General features: G+C 33.6%; 3 protein-coding genes across 3 annotated transcripts in view; 2 read left to right on the forward strand and 1 right to left on the reverse strand.

Annotated features, from left to right (window-relative positions):
* Positions 1-13,969, reverse strand: part of LOC150103115 (xaa-Arg dipeptidase-like) — a 238,885-nt gene extending 224,916 nt beyond the window's left edge. The window contains exon 1 of the mRNA XM_090398096.1: positions 13,876-13,969. The gene's annotated coding sequence lies outside the window, so the exon portion shown is untranslated. The remainder of the gene's footprint in view (positions 1-13,875) is intronic.
* Positions 2,264-13,545, forward strand: LOC150103119 (carboxypeptidase B-like). Its single transcript, XM_090397344.1, has 11 exons — positions 2,264-2,385; positions 4,416-4,491; positions 5,441-5,577; positions 5,688-5,784; positions 8,043-8,144; positions 8,386-8,490; positions 8,731-8,838; positions 10,439-10,535; positions 12,656-12,858; positions 13,076-13,160; positions 13,266-13,545. Exons 1-11 carry the CDS (start codon positions 2,303-2,305, stop codon positions 13,442-13,444), a joined length of 1,272 nt encoding a protein of 423 aa, XP_090253470.1. The 5' UTR covers positions 2,264-2,302; the 3' UTR covers positions 13,445-13,545.
* Positions 13,970-22,623: 8,654 nt separating the features above from the next.
* LOC150103120 (carboxypeptidase B-like) overlaps positions 22,624-24,543 on the forward strand; it is a 65,318-nt gene continuing 63,398 nt past the window's right edge. Inside the window, exon 1 of the mRNA XM_090397347.1 lies at positions 22,624-22,846. The gene's annotated coding sequence lies outside the window, so the exon portion shown is untranslated. The remainder of the gene's footprint in view (positions 22,847-24,543) is intronic.

Below are 24,543 nucleotides of genomic sequence, written 5' to 3' on the forward strand. Positions count from 1 at the left end.
TAATAATATGGAGATCAAACGCGAACATTTTTCAAGTCCTTTGAGTCCTCTAATAATAAGATGGCTGATGAAATTCATATTCCACCTGAAGATGTTCACATTTATGCCGCATTGGAATTCGATCCTGCAGTCTACTGGTGAAGAGCAAACACCGCACTTGGCCAACCAGGCGGACAATCTTGTTTCGTAACTCTTCGACCATATAGAACACATGTTCTCCTACCTACTTCAATCCAACATGGACTTTTTACTCTATTTAAGTATGATTTAATTCCACATCTTTCTGCCATTTCCGTGTAAGATCTATTATCATGTTTCCAAATAGACTGATCTGGTGATTTATCATTGCCGCCTATCATTTTGCTATTGTTGTGAGCCCTTTAAAATATTTGCTAGTTATACGTTTTCTACAGGAAGAAACTTCCAGTTCCTTAACATCTAGGGTTAATAGAGAAAATTTAGGACTATATTTGCAAGAATTCTGGAGACCACAATCGATTGTGGAAATTACAAGGAAAACATTGATACATAGAGATGAAGAGATAAATAGATTGTACAAGAACATGACGAGGATAGATTTGGACTACTTGGTGGAGATTTTGCTTTTATATCTGTATGGTAAATGATGAATGGTAAGGTTAAGGTGCAATCTGGAAGAAGACAAGAAAATCAGAAGATAATTTTTCTTCATTCTGTTGACAATATAAAAAGATATTAGTTAACGGAAATGACAGACAAGTAAACACTACAAATGATGTCACTGGAATATTTAATGAGATGTTGATCGTGGTATTTAAGTGTGATTTCATGCAGAGCCAGAGTGAGGAGGGCATGGAGGGTGGAGAGACTAGTGGTGAATGAACAGTTAGTCTCAGATACTAAATAAACTTAAATAAGGCAATAAGGCGACATCATAACGTGACAGGCAACATACAGCTGTTTGTTGATGATGCAAAGATAGGTAGGGTAATCTAGAGTGCTGCTCATATGCAGTGCTTACAGACTGATTTGAATCGGGTGGAATTGTGGGCATGGAAAAACGGATGTCAATTCAATGTCAGTAAATGCAAAGTCATGCATTTTGGAGTGTTTAGATATCCAATGTATTCTAGAATAAGTTGATCAGGCCAGAATCTTATTGTTTATTAGACAGGAAGTTGAAGTTCAATGGCCATATAAAAAAGATCTCAAATACAATTCAGAAAATAATTACAGTGCTCAAACAAACTAACATGCAAAGATAAGGAAGTCACTTTGCTTCTTTACAAGGCCTTGATAAGACCTCACTTGGACTATTGCGCGCAGGTCTTCTGGTTTCCGTTGTGAATCTGATATAGTGGAGAGAGTGCAAATGATATCAGGATTGTGGAATACTGATTATGAAGACAGATTGAGAATTTGTAGACTGCAGACACTAGCAAACAGGAGAAAGAGGGGTGAGATGACTGAGACTTGGATCCAAAACATCTACAAGGTATCAACTTGTCGGAACACATTCTAGCCATCATTAGCCAAAGGTGTGTGCGCAAATATGTAAACACACAGAGCGTGCTCAACAATGCAACATACAATTAGAAATATTTAAAAAAAAAAAGTACTTTGTCAGTCTATACTGTTTGTCTACTAGTTTTCGTCACTAAGATGGTCGCTACCATCTTATTCCGGCTTTTTTGCCTTATAAATTCTTAGTTATATATCCATGAATCAGCAAAGTCTACATGCTTATATATATATTTCCATATCATGTCGTATAAAAAATATCTCATTGACGGTATACGGCAATAGCTTCTATAGTCTTACGCACTGTTCCATTCAAGATGTAATTGCTTTTTTTTTTTTTTTATTTACTTTTTCCAGCTATTATTAAGTTGAGGGTTCATTGGGAACTCCACTGTTACGCCTGGAAGAAAGTTAAATTTTTTATAGGGTAGGGAGAGTTAACTTAGTGACACGATCTCACTAATTTTTCTTAAAAAAAACTTTTCGTGTCACTTACTAGATACTCCATCTATATTGTGTGTGTGTGTTTTTTCGTTTGCGTGTGTGTGTGTGTGTGTGGGAAGATCGCGGCTGTTATTTTTTGTTTTTGTTCATTTCATGGAATAAACTTTGCTCAAATGCCTCAGCTGGTAGTGAGAATGGGAATAAACAGGTTGTAAATTTCTTCGAAAACCGATGGGAATTTCCGTATCTTGCAACTGTAAAATGATAACATAGATAGGGAACTTTATATAAGCTAAGTACTCATAGAAAAAGTGTTACCGCTGCTTTCAGAGAGGAGGAAAAAGTGTTCTGGTCAGCCATGAAGTTAACCGTAGCGTTTGTAGCATTTCTCGTGACGGGATGTGTAGCATTTCCTAAAGAACTTCCAGTGGACTATTCAGGGTAAGGATATTATTGTTAGCTGTGTTGGATTTGAAATCAAGCTGTTGCAAGTAGTCTAGTGTTTTTTTTTTTTATTATTATGATATGATAATTTTTTTATTATTATGATAATATATGTATTATAAAATATATATTATAATATCACAATAAACTAACCCTTATAAGGACTGGGCTTAAAGGGGCGAAGCAAGAATGCTTTTCATCTTCCCCGTTATCTGTAGGGGACAGTATAGGGATAAGGTGTTATTGAGCTACCAAAGCTCTGATCATGGCAGGAAAGTAACAGGAATAGCTGAGCCTCAGTTATAACTTCATTGGCTACAGCATTGCCATCCATTAACCTCTAAGGGTATTAATCACCCCTAAACTATCTCTTATATAGTCCTTATAAGGACTGGCTTAAAGGGGCGAAGCAAGATTGCTTTTCATATTCCCCGTTATCTGTAGAGGACAGTGTGGGGATAAAGTGTTATTTTGAGCAATTAAAGCTCTGATCATGGCAGGAAGGTAACAATAATAGCCGAACCTCAGTTAGAACTTCATTGGCTACAGTATTGCGATCCATTACCCTCCAAGGGTAAAACCATCAAATTTTCCTACTCAACTATCTCTTATACAGTCCTTATAAGGACTGGCTTAAAGGGGCGAAGCAATAATGCTTTTTATCTTCCCCGTTATCTGTAGAGGACAGTGTAGGTATAAGGTGTTATTGAGCTATTAAAGCTCTGATCATGGCAGGAGGGTAACAGCAATAGCTGAGCCTCAGTTGGAACTTCATTGGTTACAGCATTGCCATCCATTACCCTCCAAGGGTATTGGATTGAATGAATCAATCACCGCATCTCACGGTCCTAAACTATCTCTCCTTATAAGGACTGGCTTAAAGGAGCGAAGCAATAATGCTTTTCATCTTCCCCTTTATCTGTAGAGGACAGTGTAGGGATAAGGTGTTATTGAGCTATTAAAGCTCTGATCATGGCAGGGGGGTAACAGCAATAGCGGAGCCTCAGTTAGAACTTCATTGGCTACAGCATTGCCATCCGTTACCCTCCAAGGGTATTGGATTGAATGAATCAATCACCGCATCTCACGGTCGATTGATTCAACTATCTCTTATTCTTATAAGAACTGGGCGATGGATTGAGTCCTTGACTCTATCCCGTCATCTGAATGAAGAAAATCTGTGTGGGTGGGATGTTATTGAGCTAAAAAGCCCTAGTCATGGCTGGGTAACGGCAATAGCAGAGCCTCAGTTAAAACTTCATTGGCTACAGCATTGCCATTTGTTACCCTGGAAGTCCTAAAAATGACTTTTTTTTTCCGCATAACCATATTCCTCAACTATCTCTTATAGTCCTTATAAGGACTGGCTTAAAGGGGCGAAGCAAGAATGCTTTTCATCTTCCCCGTTATCTGTAGAGGACAGTGTAGGGATAAGGTGTTATTGAGCTATTAAAGCTCTGATCATGGCAGGAGGGTAACAGCAATAGCCGAGCCTCAGTTAGAACTTCATTGGCTACAGCATTGCCATCCGTCCTCCAAGGGTATTGGATTGAATGAATCAATCACTGCATCTCACGGTCGATTGATTCATTAATCTCCTCAACTATCTCTCTTCTTTAAAATATTTTAAAATAATAAAAATATATATATTATATTTTAGTGTATTATACTATATCAAATTACCTTTAAAATATTTAAGATATATAAAATATATTAAAAATTTAATAATAGTTTTATGTATCCCATATTATATTATACAAAAATTTAAATATAATTATAATTTAAATGAGCACTGTCTTAATTGTTCCCTGATATGAGTGCTAAGCAAACTTTTTTACCATTGATCTGTTTGGCCTTAATATTATAATAATTAGAGAAAAATAATGAGTTTCGTCATGTTTAAACTAACCATGTTTGCAGTCCGTTAAGATAAAGATCTGCGTTAAGATTGGTATTATTTCATACCTCTTAATATTTGAATAATTTCTTACTTGGAAGTCAACTGAAATTGAAGTGTCTATTTACAGTCACAAAGTTCTGACCGTAGTTCCAGAAAACGAAGCCCATCTTCATTTAATTCATTCGTTAAAGAAACAATTTAAGGTAAGGCTTTAAGTGCTTTTTTTAAAAATATAATGGTGATCAAATGAATATCAAAATTATTATTCATAAATTAACTTTCTTTTGTTTCTACCTACAATAATAGGTTATGAGTTCGAATCACGCTGAATGCATGCTATGATACATTTTATCCTTCAGCACGAGACCTCAAATCTCTAACAAGTGACGTGGTGGTAATTACACAATTTAATAGGGGGAGGATAGGGGATGGAGGAAAGCTCTGTGCACTTCGTATTTTTTATAACTTCAGAAAAAAAATTCAATCCGATGCTACACGCAAATTGGTCTTCAGAGTAAATGTGTTTATGCGCGCGCGCGCGCACACACACACACACACACACACACTCTCTCTATGATCATTGGCCTTCAGAGTAAAATAGTGTATACTAGATACTTTTATATATTTTTTATTTTGTTTTATTTTTTTGGCTAGATGGGTGATGTAGAAGAAAATGTATGGATGGGGTAATGTAGTGCTATAAGCTCTGATCATGGTAGGAGGGTAACAGCAATAGCCGAGCCTCAGTTAAAACTTCATTGGCTACAACATTGCCATCCATTATCCTCACTGAGTACCCGTTTTACTCGACATATGGGCTACAGTGGGGCTATTCTTATCCTGGCCACCACACGGGGTTGTATACTTTTTGTATAAATTTGTATAATTTAATTGTAATATATTAATAGAAAATTCAAAAAAGGTGTATAGAATTAGAATTTTATAAATTGTTTATTATTAAAATTTTTAAATATTTCTCTAAATTTTATTAAAATATAAGTTTCACTTTTATTTCATAGAAAAAATAAAATACTAATTTTTTAATAAATTTTTTATAAAAGTAGTTTGCAGGACGTCATTTCTTCTCAAAATTTCAAACAAGATATGGAAAATAAATCATTACTTCCATTTCTGAACATTGTATATTTTTAGTTGGACTTATGGAATGAACCAAGGATACTAGGCGTACCGATTATGATCCATTTAACTCCATCAGATATAGATGTGGTCCCGTCCATTTTGAAGAAAGCAGGAATGTCTACATTTTTTGCAATCAGAGACCTTCAGAGGTAATTAAGATCTTATTTACGTAATTGGAACTTCCAGAATTTTGGATATGATTCAAGCCCTTAAAGTGTCAGAATACAGCCAGAACTGCATTATTATTTTTTTTTTCCAGTGCTATTCAAGCTGAAAGAGTTTACAATGCACCATCAGCTTTCCCTCTAAGAAGTTCAGCGGATTTCAGACTTAATGCTTATCATAGCATAGCAGAGGTCTGTTGTAAGCTATTTCTATTCTATAATTTTCAGTAATCTGTATTTTTTAAATTTATAATAACGCATTTCACAATTTAATCATTTCAATTTCAATTTTCATATTTAATAATTCATAATGAATTATTTACAATACAACCTAACTGCATTAATTTTATAATATTATGCTATGAAATAATAAAAAAGGTGTGTTATACATTTTTAAAATTCTAAAAATATTCTTTAAATATTTCAAATAAAAAATTAAAATCAAAGTATACTATAAAGTATATTTATTTATTACTTATCAGAATTAAATAAATAAAATTAATAAACTGTGTATAGTCTTCATATCTACCCTATATATGTAAAATATAAGCCTTTTTATGTCACGTTTGTATGTCACGTTTTTTGAAACGTTTTGAAACTCAGGGGCTACCCTTAGTGTCGTCATCAGAATTCAAGGAGATTCGGCCTTCCAGTCCGGAACTCGGGAGTTGGGCGCCGTAGGGGGGGTGGAGTATCTCCCCCCTAGTATACTATAAAAATTATAGGCACAAGGATAATTCGAATTATATATTATTGCTCTTCTTACCGAAAAAATAATATTAAACATTAAAATATTTTAAAATATTAATACTAAAAATTCAAATATCGATATCAAATATTAAAAAGTATGTTACATTTACCTTTCTGCTTTCCTCTTTAGGCCATGGATTGAAACATTTTATTTTACAAATTGAAAAAACAAAAAGAGATTAATTATTGTAGTTACTTTGAGTAGCCTATTTCTTCTATTTATATTGTGATACATTATTTAAAAAAATATGGCGATATTGTGATCTTTTTTCTTGACCACTAGTATTAATAAATTAAAGACTTAATTCTGTATGTTAGTCAAGTAAATATTAGTTTAATATCCAACGTTTCACTGACTGATATCTGTCAGTATTTTCAAAAGGAATACACTGGTAAGCAATAGAAAGTTACAAAACCTAGAAAACTAACCGACAATTCTAAAAATTATATGAAGTTATCACTGCGCGTGTCGCAAGTACAACGTTTTATTTGTTGAGAAATTTATTGTAATTTTCATGAAATTTCATTTCTTTTTAGTTAAATGATCTGCTTAGAGTTTTCCATATATTTGGTAAGATTAGGCCTTGATTAGGCCAAGAAGAATTAATGAAAATATCCAGAGATCTATCCCTAAATGGCTACCCTACAAGAATCACCAACAAGATTCTCTTTAGTGACATACCACAAAGACAACGAGATGAAACCCAACACATCAGCTCTATAACAATTCCATTTGTTAGTGCCATATCCAGAAAATTAGCTCTTCTTCTAAAACCATATAATATCAGAGTAACCTTCAAACTTATTGAGACCATTCAAAAGTTTATAAGATCACCGAAAGATAGCCATCCTTTCTATAAATACTGTGGAGTTTATAGCATACCCTGTTAATGCGGTATTAATTACATCGGACAGACATCTAGAAGTTTTGAAACAAGAAAGAAAGAACACATAGGCTATGTAAGGAATAACAGACAGGATATATCAGGCCTTTCTTCCCACTTTGCCTCTACCAACCATAATATTGAATGGGATATGCCCTACACAGAAGAGAACTACCATTCCAGAACATTTAAAGAAACTGCTACAGTTCAACTCGTCTGTCTGTGTTCACTGGGCATCTACAGACGGCGTATGGTCACTCCGATGCTCGATGATGTTCCACACTAGGCCTCGCCATGTAGCCCTGTTGTTTGCCCTTCTGGAAGCCTCAACTCTCTGAAGATCAGTCACTCCACACACGCCATCCATCCATCCATCTCATTGATGGTCAACCCCTGCCCCTTTTTCCAGGAACTTTACCTTTACAGTTCAACATGTAACTTAAATAAGAATCAAGGCCTAATCTTACCAGATATATGGAAAACTCTAAGCAGATCATTTAACCAAAAAGAAATGAACTTTCATGAAAATTACAATAAATTTCTCAACAAATAAAACGTTGTACTTGCGACACGCGTATTGTATCACGCACAGTGATAACTTCATATAATTTTTAGAATTGTCGGTTAGTTTTCTAGATTTTGTAACTTTCTATTGCTTACTAGTGTATCCTTTGAAAATGCTGACAGATATCAGTCAGTGAAACGTTGGATATTAAACTAATATTTACTTGACTAACATACAGAATTAAGTCTTTAATTTATTAATATGGCGATATTTTGAAGCATCAAATAATAATCGATGAATATTATTTTCAGATTAATGAATACTTAAGGGCGTTGGCAAACGAACACCCTGATGTTGTGAAAGTTGAATCCATTGGCAAAAGTTTTGAAAACAGGGACATTAATTCTGTTGTGGTAAGCCATTTTCCCTTAATGTATATATTCATTCTTCATTCATTTTGATGCCGTGTATGACGTCATAGCTGACGTCATGTTAGGCATAAATCAGTGATATAACTGAGAAGGGGAGTCAAATAAAATTGGTTTATTATACAACGTACAATGAAATTTTCTAAAAAAATTCGATAGCAACTGATGAAATAAAATACAAAGAATAAGCGACTCCGTCCATAACGAATTATTTCATTTTCTATAGATTACTACTCAAGCTGGTGGCTCCAAGCCTAATATTTTCATCGAATGCGGTATTCACGCAAGAGAATGGATTGCTCCGGCTACTTGTTTGTACATGATCAGCAAGGTAACATCTAATTAATATTGAAATAAAACCTTTTGATCTAATTTTTACCAGAAATATTCGCATTAAAGGGAACTTAAATATACATTTAATCAAAAATCAATAATTAAAATTTCAAATTCTTCCTACCGCTATATAAACAAATCAATGCTCAATTCTTCTTATTAATTATTGTTAAAAGTCTTTTTTTTTTTTTTAAGAGAAGTTATTGGTGATATTTATCAAATTTCTTCTTCCTTTCAGCTAGTGAAGTACGATACTGACCCGGAAATCAAGAATCTGGTAGACGCCCATGAATTTATTATTGTCCCACAAGCGAACCCTGATGGATACGAATATTCCAGGAATGTTGTAAGTTCATTGACAGATAAATTTTAAAATTTCTTAAACTGTAAGCGATTATTACAACGAAGGCTCGAACATAAATGTAGCGGCTAATTTATCAATATTTAACTGTTGCGTACTTATCCTTAAGAAAAAAATGACCAGTTAAATAATTTTACAAGGAAAATTACTGATAGCATCCCTAATTCCTGAAAATGGACAAGAAATTTCACCACAGTTGGATTCAATGGGAATTTGCGTATGACAGATATGATATAGCAAGTATTGGTATCCCAAGTAATTACATTATTATTATTTTAAATGTAATTGTGAAGAATAAATTGCAAATATAATATTATTTACCTTGTTTATAAGTAATCAGTAACTATAAGTTATTATTTTATTATTAATAATATATTAATCATACTTTTGTCATTTACGTTAATACACCAGTCATAATGATATTAATTATAATCCGTTCTGAATTACTTTGGAAAATGGCAAAAATGTTTTTGCTTTTGTTTTTAATTAATAAAAATAGAAAACAAATTCTTAGTTATCCACAGTCTTGATGTACTATAAAAAATAAAAATTAAATTAAATTAAAAAAAAAACGTGGTATAAAACTTATTTTATTCTATAGGAAAAATTACCCATGCTTAGTAAATGTTACACACACCACACACGGACAAAACATGACCACACAGCCTGATTCCGGCCACCCGAATTACACGGTTGGTCGGAAGCAGGACGGTATCCTGGTATGGGGATTGTTCTCATAGAACTCACGGGGGGGGGGGGGGCTCTCATTCTCGTTGAACATACCATGACCGCTAATCCTTATCACGTATTGCCCTGAATGGGTGACACTGTGACTCGATGGATCTGGATTCAGCTAGACAACGCCTCGTCTCACAAGGCTCGCATTGGGCAAGCATATTTCGAAGAGGCCATGCAAGCATTCTGTGTGCTCCTCTGGCCACCTAATTCTCCTGATTTGAATCCCATTTGAAGATCGTGAGGAATACAGCATCAGCTGGTTGACGCCAGTGCCTCATTCGGTCACTGACCTCTGGGACGTTATTTGTCGAGCTGGTCTCTAGAATACCTCAGGACACCTTCCGTCGATATGAAGACGGTTGCAAGCGGTTATGTCTGCCAAAGAAGACTCAACAAACTACTAGGTAGATTGTTATAATGTTTATTTATTTGTGTGTGCATGGATACCTAAATTAAAATATGTATAGCATGTACTTTAATTAGAAGAAATACTGATTCCAAAAGAGAAAAATGCCTTGGCAGTTAGATATCAGAAGTTATCTGTTACAAAAAATATTATTAATCTTATGTACAATACCTCAATAGCAACCTAAAAACAAATTACTTTTACTGCTAACTTTTCTTCTTCTTCTGTTATTATTATTATGTTTTTAAAATGAGTATACTTAGCATTATATAGTGAATAGAAAATGTAATAATATTGTTTTAATTGTATATGTGTAAATATTGAGTATAATAAATTTTGTCGTTGTCATTAGTTGTTGTTAGAAATGTGTATCATTAATATTCAAAAGGAAAGAATTAACAGTTGCACTGATTTCGAGTTTTGTTTATACTCTATATGTAGAACCGTTTGTGGCGAAAAACTCGTACTGCGTGGTTACACTACCCACCACAATGTTATGGAGCAGATGCGAATAGAAATTTCGACATTGACCATTGCGGTAAGTGCTATTCTAAAGCTTTGAACGAAATCACCTTAAATAATACTTTTATGTACAAATATAAGGCTAGAATGTGGTAATCAAGCTTGCTAAGACTTCATACCCATATCTATTCTGGATCTTATCAATGTAAGACGACAGTCCAAGTTTTCATAAAGAAACTTGAAACAAGAAAAAACTGCAGACTACACTTGAAGACGCAATTGATTTACCTGAGAGGGTGAAGGCTTATTTTTGATTTACCTGAATATTTTTTCTTATCTTTCCCTAGGGTGTGTGCCACTTCTGTGATTGTGAAAATGTTCAGTTAAAACATTAACTTAGACTAATAATATATGTATACGTATATACATTGAAACCACTCGAAACACAATAAAAATAGAGAACTATCAACTGGAACAAGTTCACTCCTTTAAATACTTGGGATCGTATATACAAGAAGATGGTAGACTAGACACAGAAATCAACAACAGGATAACGGGGGGAACAAAGCTAGGCTCACTCCTAGATAAGAAAGAAGTGACCTGAAGTCAACAAGTTTGTATTAACATACAGTTGTGAGTCTTGGTGTTTAACAACAGGAAACACAAATAAATTATAAACAATTGAAATGAAACATCTCAGGAAAGTGGCACAAAAAACAAGACTAGACCGAATCAGAAATCAAACCATAAGAGACAGCCTTCAAGTTACACCTCTGAATCAATTCATAACACAAGCCCAAATGAGATGGTTTGGACATCTTAATCGAAAGGAAGAATAGAAAAAACTGTATATCCAGAAAATAGGAAAAAGAAGAAACATAGGTAGGCCCAGGAAAGGTTGGCAAAAGGAAATTAAAGAAAAATTAGAAAAGATGGAAATTAACTGGAAAGAAGCAAAAGAACAAGCCTTGGACAGGACGGCATGGAAATCTCTTTGGCAAAATATCGACGATTAAAAGCACAAGAGACCATAGACAACGACGAAGAAGAAGTATATACATTGCGTTATAATTCGTTATATTTCTTTTTAAGTGAAGAAAATGGTTTATATTAATAAAACATTAAATTTCCAAGTATATTTTTTATAAATATTAAATAAAAAAATTTGCGAGGAAGTGCGTGAGTTAAAAAAAAAAAAACTTTCGAAACCACGTTTAAATAAATTGGAAGTGCTACTGCAAGTTTATCCAAGAAGTAAGAATAAAAAGTATTTTTAGCATGTCAGGACGCGAAACTGAGAAAGCAAATGTGCCGTTTATTCCTGAAAGAAATTCTCTGGCTTAAAGTTAAAAAAAAAAAAAAAACTATTATTTATTTGTGTGTGTGTGTGTGTGAGAGAGAGAGAGAGAGAGAGAGAGAGAGAGAGAGAGAGAGAGCACGAACATCACAATGGATGTCCAGGTATTTTAAGCAAAAGGAATTATTTCCTCTTTGACTGAGTGGACTTATACTGTGATTACAGAAGATAGGTTTCGATATAATCTTGGATGAGTGCTTAGTAAGAAGTCCATAATTGTCGATCTGCATCTCTACTCGTTCGTGTGTACATATTATTAAAGACGAATTATAAATGAAATTTTAAAGCCTTTAAAACAAAACAGCTGATAAGTAGTCGTTAGACCTGGGACTGCATCTTCTGTCCCACTGTAGTCTCTTTAGGGGAAAGAAAAATAAGTACAGTAACAAAATTTCAGCTATAAAGTGACGGCTGAATCATGAAAAAAAAAGCAGTGGAATACGCATTATTGTGGCAGTGATGCATAGTAATATGAGAACGACACTAAGTATTTACAGACAGTTTCATCTCCCTCAGGAAAATGTGCTTCGTGTATCCCAATCCTATTGCATTCTTATTCAAAGCGTATGTCGTGGTCAATTCCAGCATCCCTCCGTTTCTTCTCTCCCCCCCCCCCCCCGCTCAGGCACCCTCCTCAGTATGAAGGTTCTCTTGTATTTTCTTTGTATATCGCATTCAAGTATATAGTACTTGAATGGGGATAAATGATAAATTACAAATTATAAATTACTACAAATGTCCGCTTAAAAGTGCATATTTTCAGTGGTTTCTATGGTAGCAAAATTTCAATGTTTTACACTGTTATTGAGAGATATTTACTTCTTTGTTTGACGTGTTAGGTGTTGGTACAAGCAATGATCCTTGTGAGGACATTTACTGTGGACCATTTCCGTTTTCGGAAAAAGAAAGTCAAGCCATGCGTGATCTTATGAAAAGGGCAAGCCTTAGCAATAAGGCATTTTTCTCAATTCATGCTTTTTCTCAGCTGTGGATGACTCCTTATGGAATTACCAGACGTTTACCAGCCAATTACCAGGAATTAGTAAGTATTATTTCGTGTCTACATGCTTGTATTTCGCGCTGCAATACCTTAAGTAGAATGCAATTATTAACCTATTGGATTAACGATTCAAATCTAAACTTAAGATTAAGCCCAAGATCCAGTGCAAGGATGCTTTACTCATTACTCCATACGTGAAAATTTATACTTTGAATGATCTATCCCGATAATTTAATATTTATTTCTCATGTTGTTACAGTCACGTGTTGGACAAGTTGGAGCCAATGCTTTGCAACGAGTTCACGGTACACAATTTAGAGTTGGGAACATAGCAAACATCATTTGTAAGTACATTCCTCCACCCCCACAACCCTTTTTTCCTTATTTGCTTTTCAATTCATTGGTCATTTGGATACGTTTGCTTATTTCACTGTTGTTTTATCATACAGATCCAGCAACAGGCTCTACGGTGGACTATGTTTACGAAAAACTAGGAATGAAAATGGCATTCGCTTTGGAACTGAGAGACACGGGATTACACGGTTTTATGTTGCCACCTGAGCATATCATCCCAGCTGGAGAAGAGACATGGGCTGGTTTAAAGGCTGCTATCAAAGCAATTGGTTGACTGTGATAAATAAAAAAAAGCCATACGACCTTACTCTTTTCTTTAAAAATGTAAAATGAATGTAAATTTTAACAATTCAAAAAATAAAAAAGAAAAGAGTATCGGATGACTTAAATATATTAAAATTGCTACAACAACCCTATTGACTTAATATTATAAATCAGAAAATATACACCGATTAATATATGTTATATTAATAATAGCAATATAACCAATATAATACAATAAGAAGAGCAATATTTCAATACTCATAACAATAAGTTTATATCCTGAATATTTCATTTCATTCCAATTGAATGAGCACAATTTCTATTCAAATCTATTATTATCTTCATATTATTAAATACCCTGTGATTTATAATTGTTTGTTAATTAAATATTACAAATAATTAAATATTATAGCAGAGATCGAAACAAAATAAAAGACTCACTTTCAGATAATTTTCTAATCTTATAGAACTTGAACATCTGTATACAAATGCAATCAAAAGATTTGGGAATTTATTGAACAAAACACCTTTTCTCTGTTATACTTTATAAGAAAATATGTTATTGTTTTTATCCGCAGTTTACGCTAAACTGAAACAAACAAAACTTGAACGTGACGTAAGGTATAGCACACTCCGCCCTCTCTTGGAGTTTTTCTGAAATATAATGCCGTTCCAATACATATTTCGACGTAGTAGATATATCTTAAAAGTGAAAATACTTTACATAAAATTTTTTGAAGTGTTTACAGTAGTTTGTAATTGAATACAAACAGTTACTAAAATTAAGTAAATGTGTTTATAAATGGTTTGTATCTATCCAACTTGATCGAAATTTTCACCAAACTTGTTTATTCTGTGTACAGTCCTTCTTAGAGGTCTGAAAATATCTCTAAATTCTAATGGAAGTAATGTCATTTGTAAAATATTGACTAAAATATTTCACATAAATTCGAATAAGTAGTTAATTATGTGATTATATATATAAAGAGAATTAAAAATCTTTTTTTTTTTTTTTGCTATAAATATGAGTCTTTGTAGCAAAAAAAATGTTAACTACATACTATAGTTCTAGATTATTTTTCTATTTAAATAAAGATTTAATTTTTAAATTAAATTTAAAAACTTTGTTAAATTTCTATTTAACAAAGACTCATATTTATAAAACAAAACATGAATTATAATAATAAACTTCCAAATAAATGCTTAAGTTTTATTTTATTCTATTAAAATTAATTTTGAATTTCTAAGCCATTAAAAATACAATATATGTTATATATATAAATAATTTCCTATTAATGGTAACGTATACGTAAGGACTGTGGCAGTGCCGTAGCCAATGAAGTTCTAACTGAAGCTGGGCTATTGCTGTTACCCTCTTGCCATGATCAGAGCTTTAATAGCTCAATAACACCTTATCCTTACACTGTCCTCTACAAACAACGGGGAATATGAAAAGCATTCTTGCTTCGCCCTTTTAAGCCAGTACGTATACGTTAGTCCTTATAAGGACTAACGTATACGTAAGTTAAAAATAAATAAATGAAATAAAATAAATAAAAATGGTGTTTTTTTATGGATCAGAAATTTTGCCCTTTTTGCCGCTCCCAGGCATTGCCTTAGTTTCTTGATGTATAACGATGGGCTTGGTAACTGCGTATTATTTAGATGTCTTCGAGCGATCCACGTTTAACTTTAAATGAATCCTCTTTACTCGATTTCGAACTATGCAGAGGCGATTTGCAAAAGATTCGCAAGAGAGAATTTCAAAATGACACTTGGTCTAGTGAAGAGCTCGACCTTAGTGCAATTGGAAGAACGATGGGACATTGTCCCATTGGATTCTTGTCGTGAAGAGAAGAATCGTTATAGGGGTGGGTTAGCCGATCTCATATGGACGTAGCAGGGATTTTTCTCCCGGAAACTCGAGTTCTTCATTCCACATACAGACCAATCGGCCTAGGTACACACGAAATTTACAGACAAAAAGTACTATTGGTAGTGAGCGGTAGATGGCGTTATGTTGATCGTGGTAGTAGTACCGTTAGGTCTAGTTGAAAGATGAAGTAGTGGCTACAGTGAGTTGTGTTTAGTGGAGTAGCTCGTCCTGCCATGATCAATCCTTGGAGGTGTCAGGAAATAATAATAGTTACTGTAGTGTGCAAGACCTGCAATAAAAAGCTATGGGCGAGAAAAATTATCTACGGTTGGAAAGTAGAGATGCTACCTATTCGACCAATTAAGACAGCTATGTTCATCCTTACAATAAAAATGCTATATATATTGATTAACTAATCAAAATAAATAGAATAATAATAAAAAAAATACTAAATACCTCAAAAGGATGTTATGAAGTAAAAGAAACTGAAATCTGTTGGACATCATTTTATATTCTTGATACGAAGAATATACTTTTAGTCCATACAGGTGAACTGCCATTTGATTAGATACTAGAATTTCAACCCAGGGTAACGGATGGCGATGCTGTAGCCAATGAAGTTTTAACTGGGGCTCGGCTATAGCCGTTACCTAGTAATGACTTCAGCTTTTAGCTCAATAACGCCCCATCCACACAGATTTTCTTCATTCAGATGAAGGGATAAAGAGTCAAGGACTCAGTCCATCTCCCCTCCCCCACCCCCACCCCCCCAAAAAAAGAACTGGCATATGAATTTAAAAGATTAGGCATATTGAGTTCCTAACTTTCAATGGAAATGACTACAATGACGATTCTAAGATAGTATTTTCTGTAGCTTTCTACGTTCTATGATCTTTAAGTCAGAATTTTAAACACAGTACAACTAAGACTACAATAAATAATTACATATAACTATAGACTCATTTTAAACTATTGTCGAAAGCGGGCATCCCCCCCCCCGCCCGTTCAAGGGCCTGTTAAATGTCAGAAAATTTATAACTATCTAAATAATCTAGGCTACCCATATACTCACCCAATTATATATATATAAATATATTTATAAATATATAAATAAAAATATATATATACATACGCACACACACATCTTTAAATTATAATAGTTTTATTTATTTATTTTAGTAGAAGAGAGCCATTTTGCTTGCTTGTTGCATCACCAGAACGCCCCAAAGCTTGTAGGGGAGGGTAATGATAATTAAGTAATAACTCTACAGCATCACTGGTAGACTGAATAATAAAACTTTAAAGAGCAAATGAAAAACTTAATACTTTTCAAGATTCTGTTTTCTTCCCCCACATACAGTCTGCACAGTCTTTGCGCTTGCTTGGAGATCAACTCTGTAGGTCACCAGTAAAGAGAAGCAATGATTTTTTTTTTTTTACATTAGAAAAGTGGAGGGCTAAGTAATAGGTAGATCTCGTCTACCAAATCATTATAGCAAAATCTGTTTCTCGTTACCCGACCTTAGATGTGCGTGTGTATCTATGCTAGTGACTCTGATACCACCAATTTTTCCATGATTCTATATTATCAAATGTGTATACTGTACTGATATATAAATTATTCCTTGTTTACTGCGCCATTTTTTATTATTTTGAGTCACCGATATATATTTTTTTTAAATGTGATCTATGTATCACAGTTATACGAGCGGTTTCAACATATACAACTTTAAAATACTGAACATCTTTTCTAGATAAGTATGCCATATTTTATATGCTATTTTGTAGCATTTATATTATGATTCGAACGCAGTTTGGAGAAAAAGTATTGCTGATTGCAACTACAATATAAGCGCCCTCTTATATTAATTCTGAACCTCCGAAAATGCAATACGACTAATAGTAATTCATAATAGTAATAATAGTAATGTCGGCATGAGCACGTAAGTGTTGTATTATCATACAAGATATAAATAAATTATATTAATATATAACTAAATTATATACAAAAAAATGTACTCCATATATGGTATGCATACCGGCGACTGAATTAAAACGTTTTTTAACGTTTACATTAAAAAAGGTTACGTGTGATAGGCAACTATTTAAAAATGCTGCTGGTCAATAATCGTCAATAGTGTTAATCACAATGGGAAAAACAAAGCATCTTTTGGAGTTTGACAAAGCGCTTATTGTTGGTGTCCATCTGGCTGGGGCCACGATTTTGAAAATAGCAGAGCTGACTGGTTTCTCAAAAGGTGAAATATCCTGGTGTTTAATCAGTGGAAAAATAACACATTGCTTGTCTTATAGACGTAAGTGTGGTTCTAAGACAGGCTCAGTCAACGAAATCGCCGGTGTAGCCATTGACCGAAGCTTTAATGAAGGCTGTTTCCAATCCATATCGCACCGAACTATGCGCAGGGAATTGAAGAAGAAGATCGGTATTGGCAATCGCATGCCTATACGGAAACCACTGATTAATAAGTTTCTAATTCAATGACCGGTATGTGTATATTAATATATAGCGTAAGTCCAGGAGCTATAACATGACACTCCTATCACTGCACTCACTAATTCCTAGCTAGCAATCAATCGTCTATCTATCTATATGTTTACTGGACATCCACAGATGTCGTATGGTCACTCCGATGCTCATTGATGTGCCACACCAGGCCTAGCCATGTAGTCCTGTTGTTTGCTTTTCTGGAGACTTCAACAGTCTAAAGATTAGTTGCTCCACACACATACACCATCCATCCATTCTATTGATGGTCTACCCCTTCCTCTTTTTCCAGGAACTTTACCTTCTATTACTGTTCTGAGAAGTCCTCCTTCCATCCTTTAAATGTGTCCAAAATATTTTAACTTTCTTCTGTCAATATCCTTAAGAAGCCTTAAAGTTCTACTGATCTTTTCTCTAACACCCATTCATTCGTACGCCTTTCAGTATACGATATCCTTTTCTTATCTGACTTCTTTAGGTTCCCAGTTCACATCCATAAATCGCTATTGGAAAAACAACTGCACCCAAAAAATCCTCAACTTTGTTCCCATGGAGATAGATCCATCCTTCCAGATTTTAGACAAGTCTCTGACTGTTGTTTTAGCCATTCCTAACATTCTTATGATTCTTCTGAGCAGCAGTTCTTCACATTAATAATGCATCCCAGGTACTCAAACTTTCTGACTTCCTCAATTCTTTCTCCATTAAGATATATTTGTTTCTCAAGAGCTTGCCTGTTTGTATTTCCTTTGAGAACCATAATCTTTGTCTTGCTAGAATTGAGTTGAAGTCCTCTATTATTACTGATTTTGTTAACTTTGTCAAGAATTAGTCCAAGTTCTTCCATGTCATTACAAAGGAGTACTGTATCATCAGCGTACCTCAGATTACTGATCCATCTACCTCCTATCGCAATTCCTGTCTTGAGCTCATCCAATGCTTCACCCATGATGTCCTCTGCATATATACTAAACAAGTGAGGAGAAAGTAAACATCCTTGCCTTACTCCTTTTCCAACCTGAAGACAACAGCCAATTCAACACCTGTTCTTACTGTGGCTTCTTTGCTCCCTATACAAGTTGGCTATCAATCAGATAGTGTGTTGAGGAAAACCCATTCTTTTCATTACTTCGCACAGTTTTCACATGCTGAACACTGTCAAAAGCTTTAGAGTAGTCTAAGAAACACATTACGAGAGGAAGTCTAGATTATTTATATTTTTCTATGATTTGTCTAAGGCAAAGGATCTGATCTCTGGTGACTTTACCTTTCCTAAAACCTGCTTGTTCCTTGGACATCTCTGCCTCAACTTTGGCTTCAATCCTATTTAGCATGATCTTTAATAAAATTTTGCTTGCATGAGATGCCGATCGTGGGATATTTAAATATTTTTGAAATTTCAAAAGGAAATAAAACGATGGATTTAAAGATTGAAGACAAGGCTGCGAATTAAAATGCGAAATGGACATACAGGTAGATAATTAACACGAGTACTTAGTATGTCTAAGGCATAACTCACGAGGATAAATAACTAGATGAACTTTCAAACAAAAAGAATATAAAATTGCAATATCTGAAAGCAAGATAAAGTTGAGTGGCTCAAAACAGATCAATGATTATATACAGAAGACTATAACAGAAAGTACTTAATAAAATTTATTGGAATGAGAGAATAATACAATTAGGATTAAATTACAACGAGAATATCCGACTGTCATTGGAGTATACACAGCAGGTGGAAGTAAGTAAAGATGGCTTTTACTACCTCGTGCAAGAAATAACGAAAAAGTAATATAATTCTGGCTATTAGTGACGACAAGAAAATTAAATACTAGAATTGCCAATATTTAAATTAATTCAGCCACAGATGGAATGGCTTTATATATCTAATTTAAAGAGCGATTTAACGAAACTCAATCAAATAACACACAAAATTTTAATAGTTTAAATCAAGAAACAAAGGAACATACAATATAAGAATTGATGTGACTGATCAAACTACACAATTTTGAAGATTTATGCCACATACTACGAAAGAATTACAAAACACCACAATTCAAAAATAATCGGATAGAATACATTTCTAAACAGCAATTGAATCATGTATGGGTAGTGTGGAAAGATATGATATAATGAGTCCTTTTTAGGACTTCCAGGGTAACAATTAGCAATGCTGAACCAAGGAAGTTAACTGAGGTTCGGCTGTTGCTGTTATCCTGGGTGTGAGTTTTTGAGTTCGCTCCCTTGGGGTTTTTGCCTTAAGGGAGCACTTTGAGTCTCCGGGGAAAGTGTTCTCCGGTACGGCCCGCTGAGGGGTTCTTGCCGGTGAATTATTTTCCTCGGAATTTGAGCGGTTCTGCTCAGTGGTCGGGGAGCCCGTCACTGAGTGGAACCAACGCTGAGATATGGACGGTCTTTCGCCCACTATGGAGTGGCCTAGAGATCGTCCGATTTTTTGAGATTTTACCCTTTACTTACTAATCAGGGTAACAAATGGCAATGTTGTAGCCAATGAAGTTTTAACTGAGGCTCGGCTATTGCCGTTACCCAGCCATGACTAGAGCTTTTTAGCCCAATAACACTCCATCCACACAGATTTACTTCATTCAGATGACGGGATAAAGAGTCAAGGACTCAGTCCATCGCCCAGTTCTTATAAGAACTATAAGAATCATGCATGGATGATTAATGCCCTTGGAGGGTAATCGATGGCAATACAGTAGCCAATGGAGCTCTTACTGAGGCACGGATATTGCTGTTACCCGCTTGCCATGATCAGAGCTTTATATAGCTCAATAACACCTTATCTTTAAACTGTCCTCTACAGACAAGGGGAATATGAAAAGCATTCTTGCTTTGCCCCTTTAAGCCACTCCTTATAAGGACTATAAGGAATCATGCGTTAACTTAAGAAGCAATACATCGCTCGGAGAAGAGGTTTTGACATGGACTTATATTAATGTTGAACCTCCGCAGCTAAGTCGGTATAGACGAAGCTCTTTGCCTAAAAGATTGGGAAAAAGAAATATTAGAATCCTGGACCATTGGAAAACAAGATGAACAATGGCTTCCATAAGCTTAAATGAGATTTATGACAACGGTAGGATATCCTCTATTGAATCGGTTTAAAAACAAAGATATAATATGAATAAACTAAATATGACACCAATAACACAACATATCCAACAATATAAACAAAAATTCGTTACAGTAAACAGAATGGAGAGGACCAGGATATTTCGAGGACCATCTAAGAGATGGCTTGAAACCGTAATAGGCTACTACGCCTAATACCGAGCAGGGTGATGATTAATGTATGATCTAATAACATAAGATTAATATAATCTGTTTTAAGTTATAAATAACATTAAGATATCTTGAAATAATTAATTATATGAAGAGGCAAAGGCTTCAATTCGGCGACATGAACTTATTTAAGTTCATGTAAAGTAGTAAATACCAAGAATAGTGATCGGAGCTTGCTCCACTCTTACTATGAGTTGTCTCAGTGTAGCACTATCAAATGGGTCAGGTGTTGCACTATCCAGGTATTTGCTTACGCTTGGACTAGCCGAACTTTATACAGTTTCTATATTCGGCATGAAACTCTTTGAGTTTCTTATTCGGCTATGAAACAATATGGGGCGTAATATCCATTAACTTAAAAAAAAAATCTTCAAATAATATATCTTAAATCAAATTATACACTATATATGTTATGTAATACAGTATATTAAATTATATATAAGATTAATATACATTTTAATAGGTATAAGAAAAAGCGTTGTATGGTGTCAGCTATTTCTAAGTTGAGTTTTAAATGTTTTTTACTATTTAGAGTGGAATTGGTAGTGGCAGCTAAACCAGAAACCGAACGAAATGTCAAATTGCTATTTGGATTCCAAATAAGCTTTCTTTAACCTTTTGGCCTCGTTACTAATTGCTATCCGGTGTAATCGCGATTGTTTGTGCTGAGGTTATTGTCCTCCGAGGTTCTGTGCTCCGCCAGTTTAATTCTTAGTGGCCGAAACGGGTCGCTCTGTTGGCTTCAGACTCATTGCAGCAGAAATTTCACGTTTAAAAATCGGAACTCTTTCGTAAAGGAGTATGGTTTTGGAATATTCATGCGCCACCATCCGTGCTGCGGTGAGTACGCAAATTTGAGAGAAAAAAAAGTCAATTGATTGCAGTTCGTGTTTATCAAGCTGTGTTCATTATTATTAGTAACCAAACAAACAAACACTTTTATTTAATAATATTTTTTTAAGTTCAATTCTGGTTTGAATATACATTAAATATACATTAATGTATATTTATTATCATTTATTTTAACGAAGTTATTTTTACATTTACATTAAACGATAAAATTAAATTAAAACGTTCGGACAGAACACCACATTTTGATATTATTCAAGAACTTTAACAATTAGTATCTTGTAGTCTCGATGGATTTACAGTATTTTATTTAAGAAATAACAGATTGAAAACTTCCATTCTAAAAATTCAAGCATTTCTTTTCATGTATTTAAGAAATAGATAGCATGCTTTAGAAATGGAAAAAATTTCTCATGATTTCAAGTTTTCAATAAATGAGATAGTAAAATCCATTATTGAATTTTTTTAGAAATGATATATTTTCAATAAGTGAGATTGCGAACATTTTTCACTATTATTCAGTTCAGTCTTTTCAATATTCATTAAATGAAATAACTGAATTAAAATATAAACATTGAAAATTGTTTTTACTAATAAATGAAAAATAAAATGCCATTATGTTTTTTTTCTTTTTTTGTAGAAATAAAGAAAAACCACATGAATGAAATTAACATTTATATAGTCCTTATAAGGACTGGCTTAAAGGGGCGAAGAAAGAATGCTTTTCATCTTCCCCGTTATCTGTAGAGGACAGTGTAGGAATAAGGTGTTATCGAACTATTAAAGCTCTGATCATGGCAGGAGGGAAACAGCAATAGCCGAACCTCAGTCAGAACTTCATTGGCTACAGCATTGCCAACCATTACCCTCCAAAGGTATTGGATTGAATCTATCTACATTTATATAAAGTCCTTAAATTTTATTTATAAATTAATTTTTGCTATTAATATTTAGTGTATTAAATAAAAATCAATAATAGTTTCATCGTTTTAGTTAAATTTCAAAATCTGAAAATTTTTTATTAATTAATTTAAGTTTACTTATATTTTTAAAAGAATTTGCTTTTATTATAAAAATACATTAAAAACTGAGCTAAATTCAAAAAATTATATGTTTAAAGAAATCGGCTGTCGAAATTTTTAATTTTTAAATCTTTTTTTAAATAATGATACATATTAAATGATTTATTTATACTCATTACACTCTCATAAACGATTCTTAACTGGAAAACTTTATAACAGATGGATTTATAATTTCTGCAAATTCCTGTGCAAAAATGAACATCCTAGTTTTGAATATTTGTTATATGATCGATACAGAAATATAAAACAAAGCTGAAACATCTTACGCGTTTTGAATTCTCGCATAAAACCAACAGCCCGTTAATTATCACAGAATGTTTTAAACAAATCTTGGAAACAATGAGAATGGGAACAACTGTTTGTTATAATGTTATTTATCCGAAAAGTATTCTGATTAACTATCCTCTCCATCTGTTTGTTTCCATCGTTATCTAACAGTGTTAGTATTTTCTGCAGTAATTGCAAAATTTTTAAACGGAACTCTTACGTCACACAGATTTTGAAACTGTTTACAGAGCATAAGACTGCTGAACATACTTATATTACGGTGTAACAATTTTTAAAATATAAAAAGAATTTAGATTCATTTTACCTGTTTTCTATATTTATTATACGTATGATTCCTTCAGAATTTTAATATTTATAAGAAATCTAATCCATAGAGTTCTCAACTAAATATAATGATGTAACATATAATACACCCAATTTTTTTTTCCTATACGGAAGTATAGAAATAATCAATTGCAATCAAACTACTTTAAAGGTTTGACTATAAACTGCTTTAAACTCCTGTGTGGTGAATGAATTTAATATTTAGCCTGTATTTAACACTTAATATATACTTAATACTTATTATATTATATACTTAATATATATACAGCACTAATTACAATGACATCGGAGATTTATTCTCAGTGCGACCTAAAAACAGTTTCACAGACAATCTCACGTGATCGACAAGACAGACTTCTGCTAATCTTTAGTGCATAAACTATAGACTGCAAAGATATAAATGCGCAGTTGTTTTGGCATAACGGACGAAGCAACTAAGGCCAAGGGGCGAGTAAATAACATCGACAGTTATTTGTCAGTTATTATAGAACACAATTCTCCGTATTCTATCCGGTATGCGAATTCAGGTCTCTTCACTCAATATGAATGCAGTAATGGCAGAAACATCTTACAGCTAATGTATATAAGCTTTAGAAGAAAAAAATATTCGTATGAATTTGCCGGCTCTAAAGCTAGAAATTATAATGACTATATTACATTCAACTGATAACTTTATATGAATACTACTACTACTCTTTTTTCCCCCTAATAATTTTATTAGAGCCTCCTTCCTCACAACTATAATTTGACTAGAACAGAAGAATGATAATTCTTCTGTTCTAGTCATATATATTCAACACTTGTTGTATAAATACTGTTAAGGCAAGAGAACATCTCCAATCAATAGGCTCATTTTGTTAATTCTATTAAGTTACTTA

This window comes from Typopeltis vanoorti, chromosome 9, assembly GCF_054136105.1.
Source record: "Typopeltis vanoorti isolate ZY-2024b chromosome 9, IOZ_Tvanoo_1.0, whole genome shotgun sequence".
In the NCBI taxonomy this organism is placed as follows: Eukaryota; Metazoa; Arthropoda; class Arachnida; order Uropygi; family Thelyphonidae; genus Typopeltis; species Typopeltis vanoorti.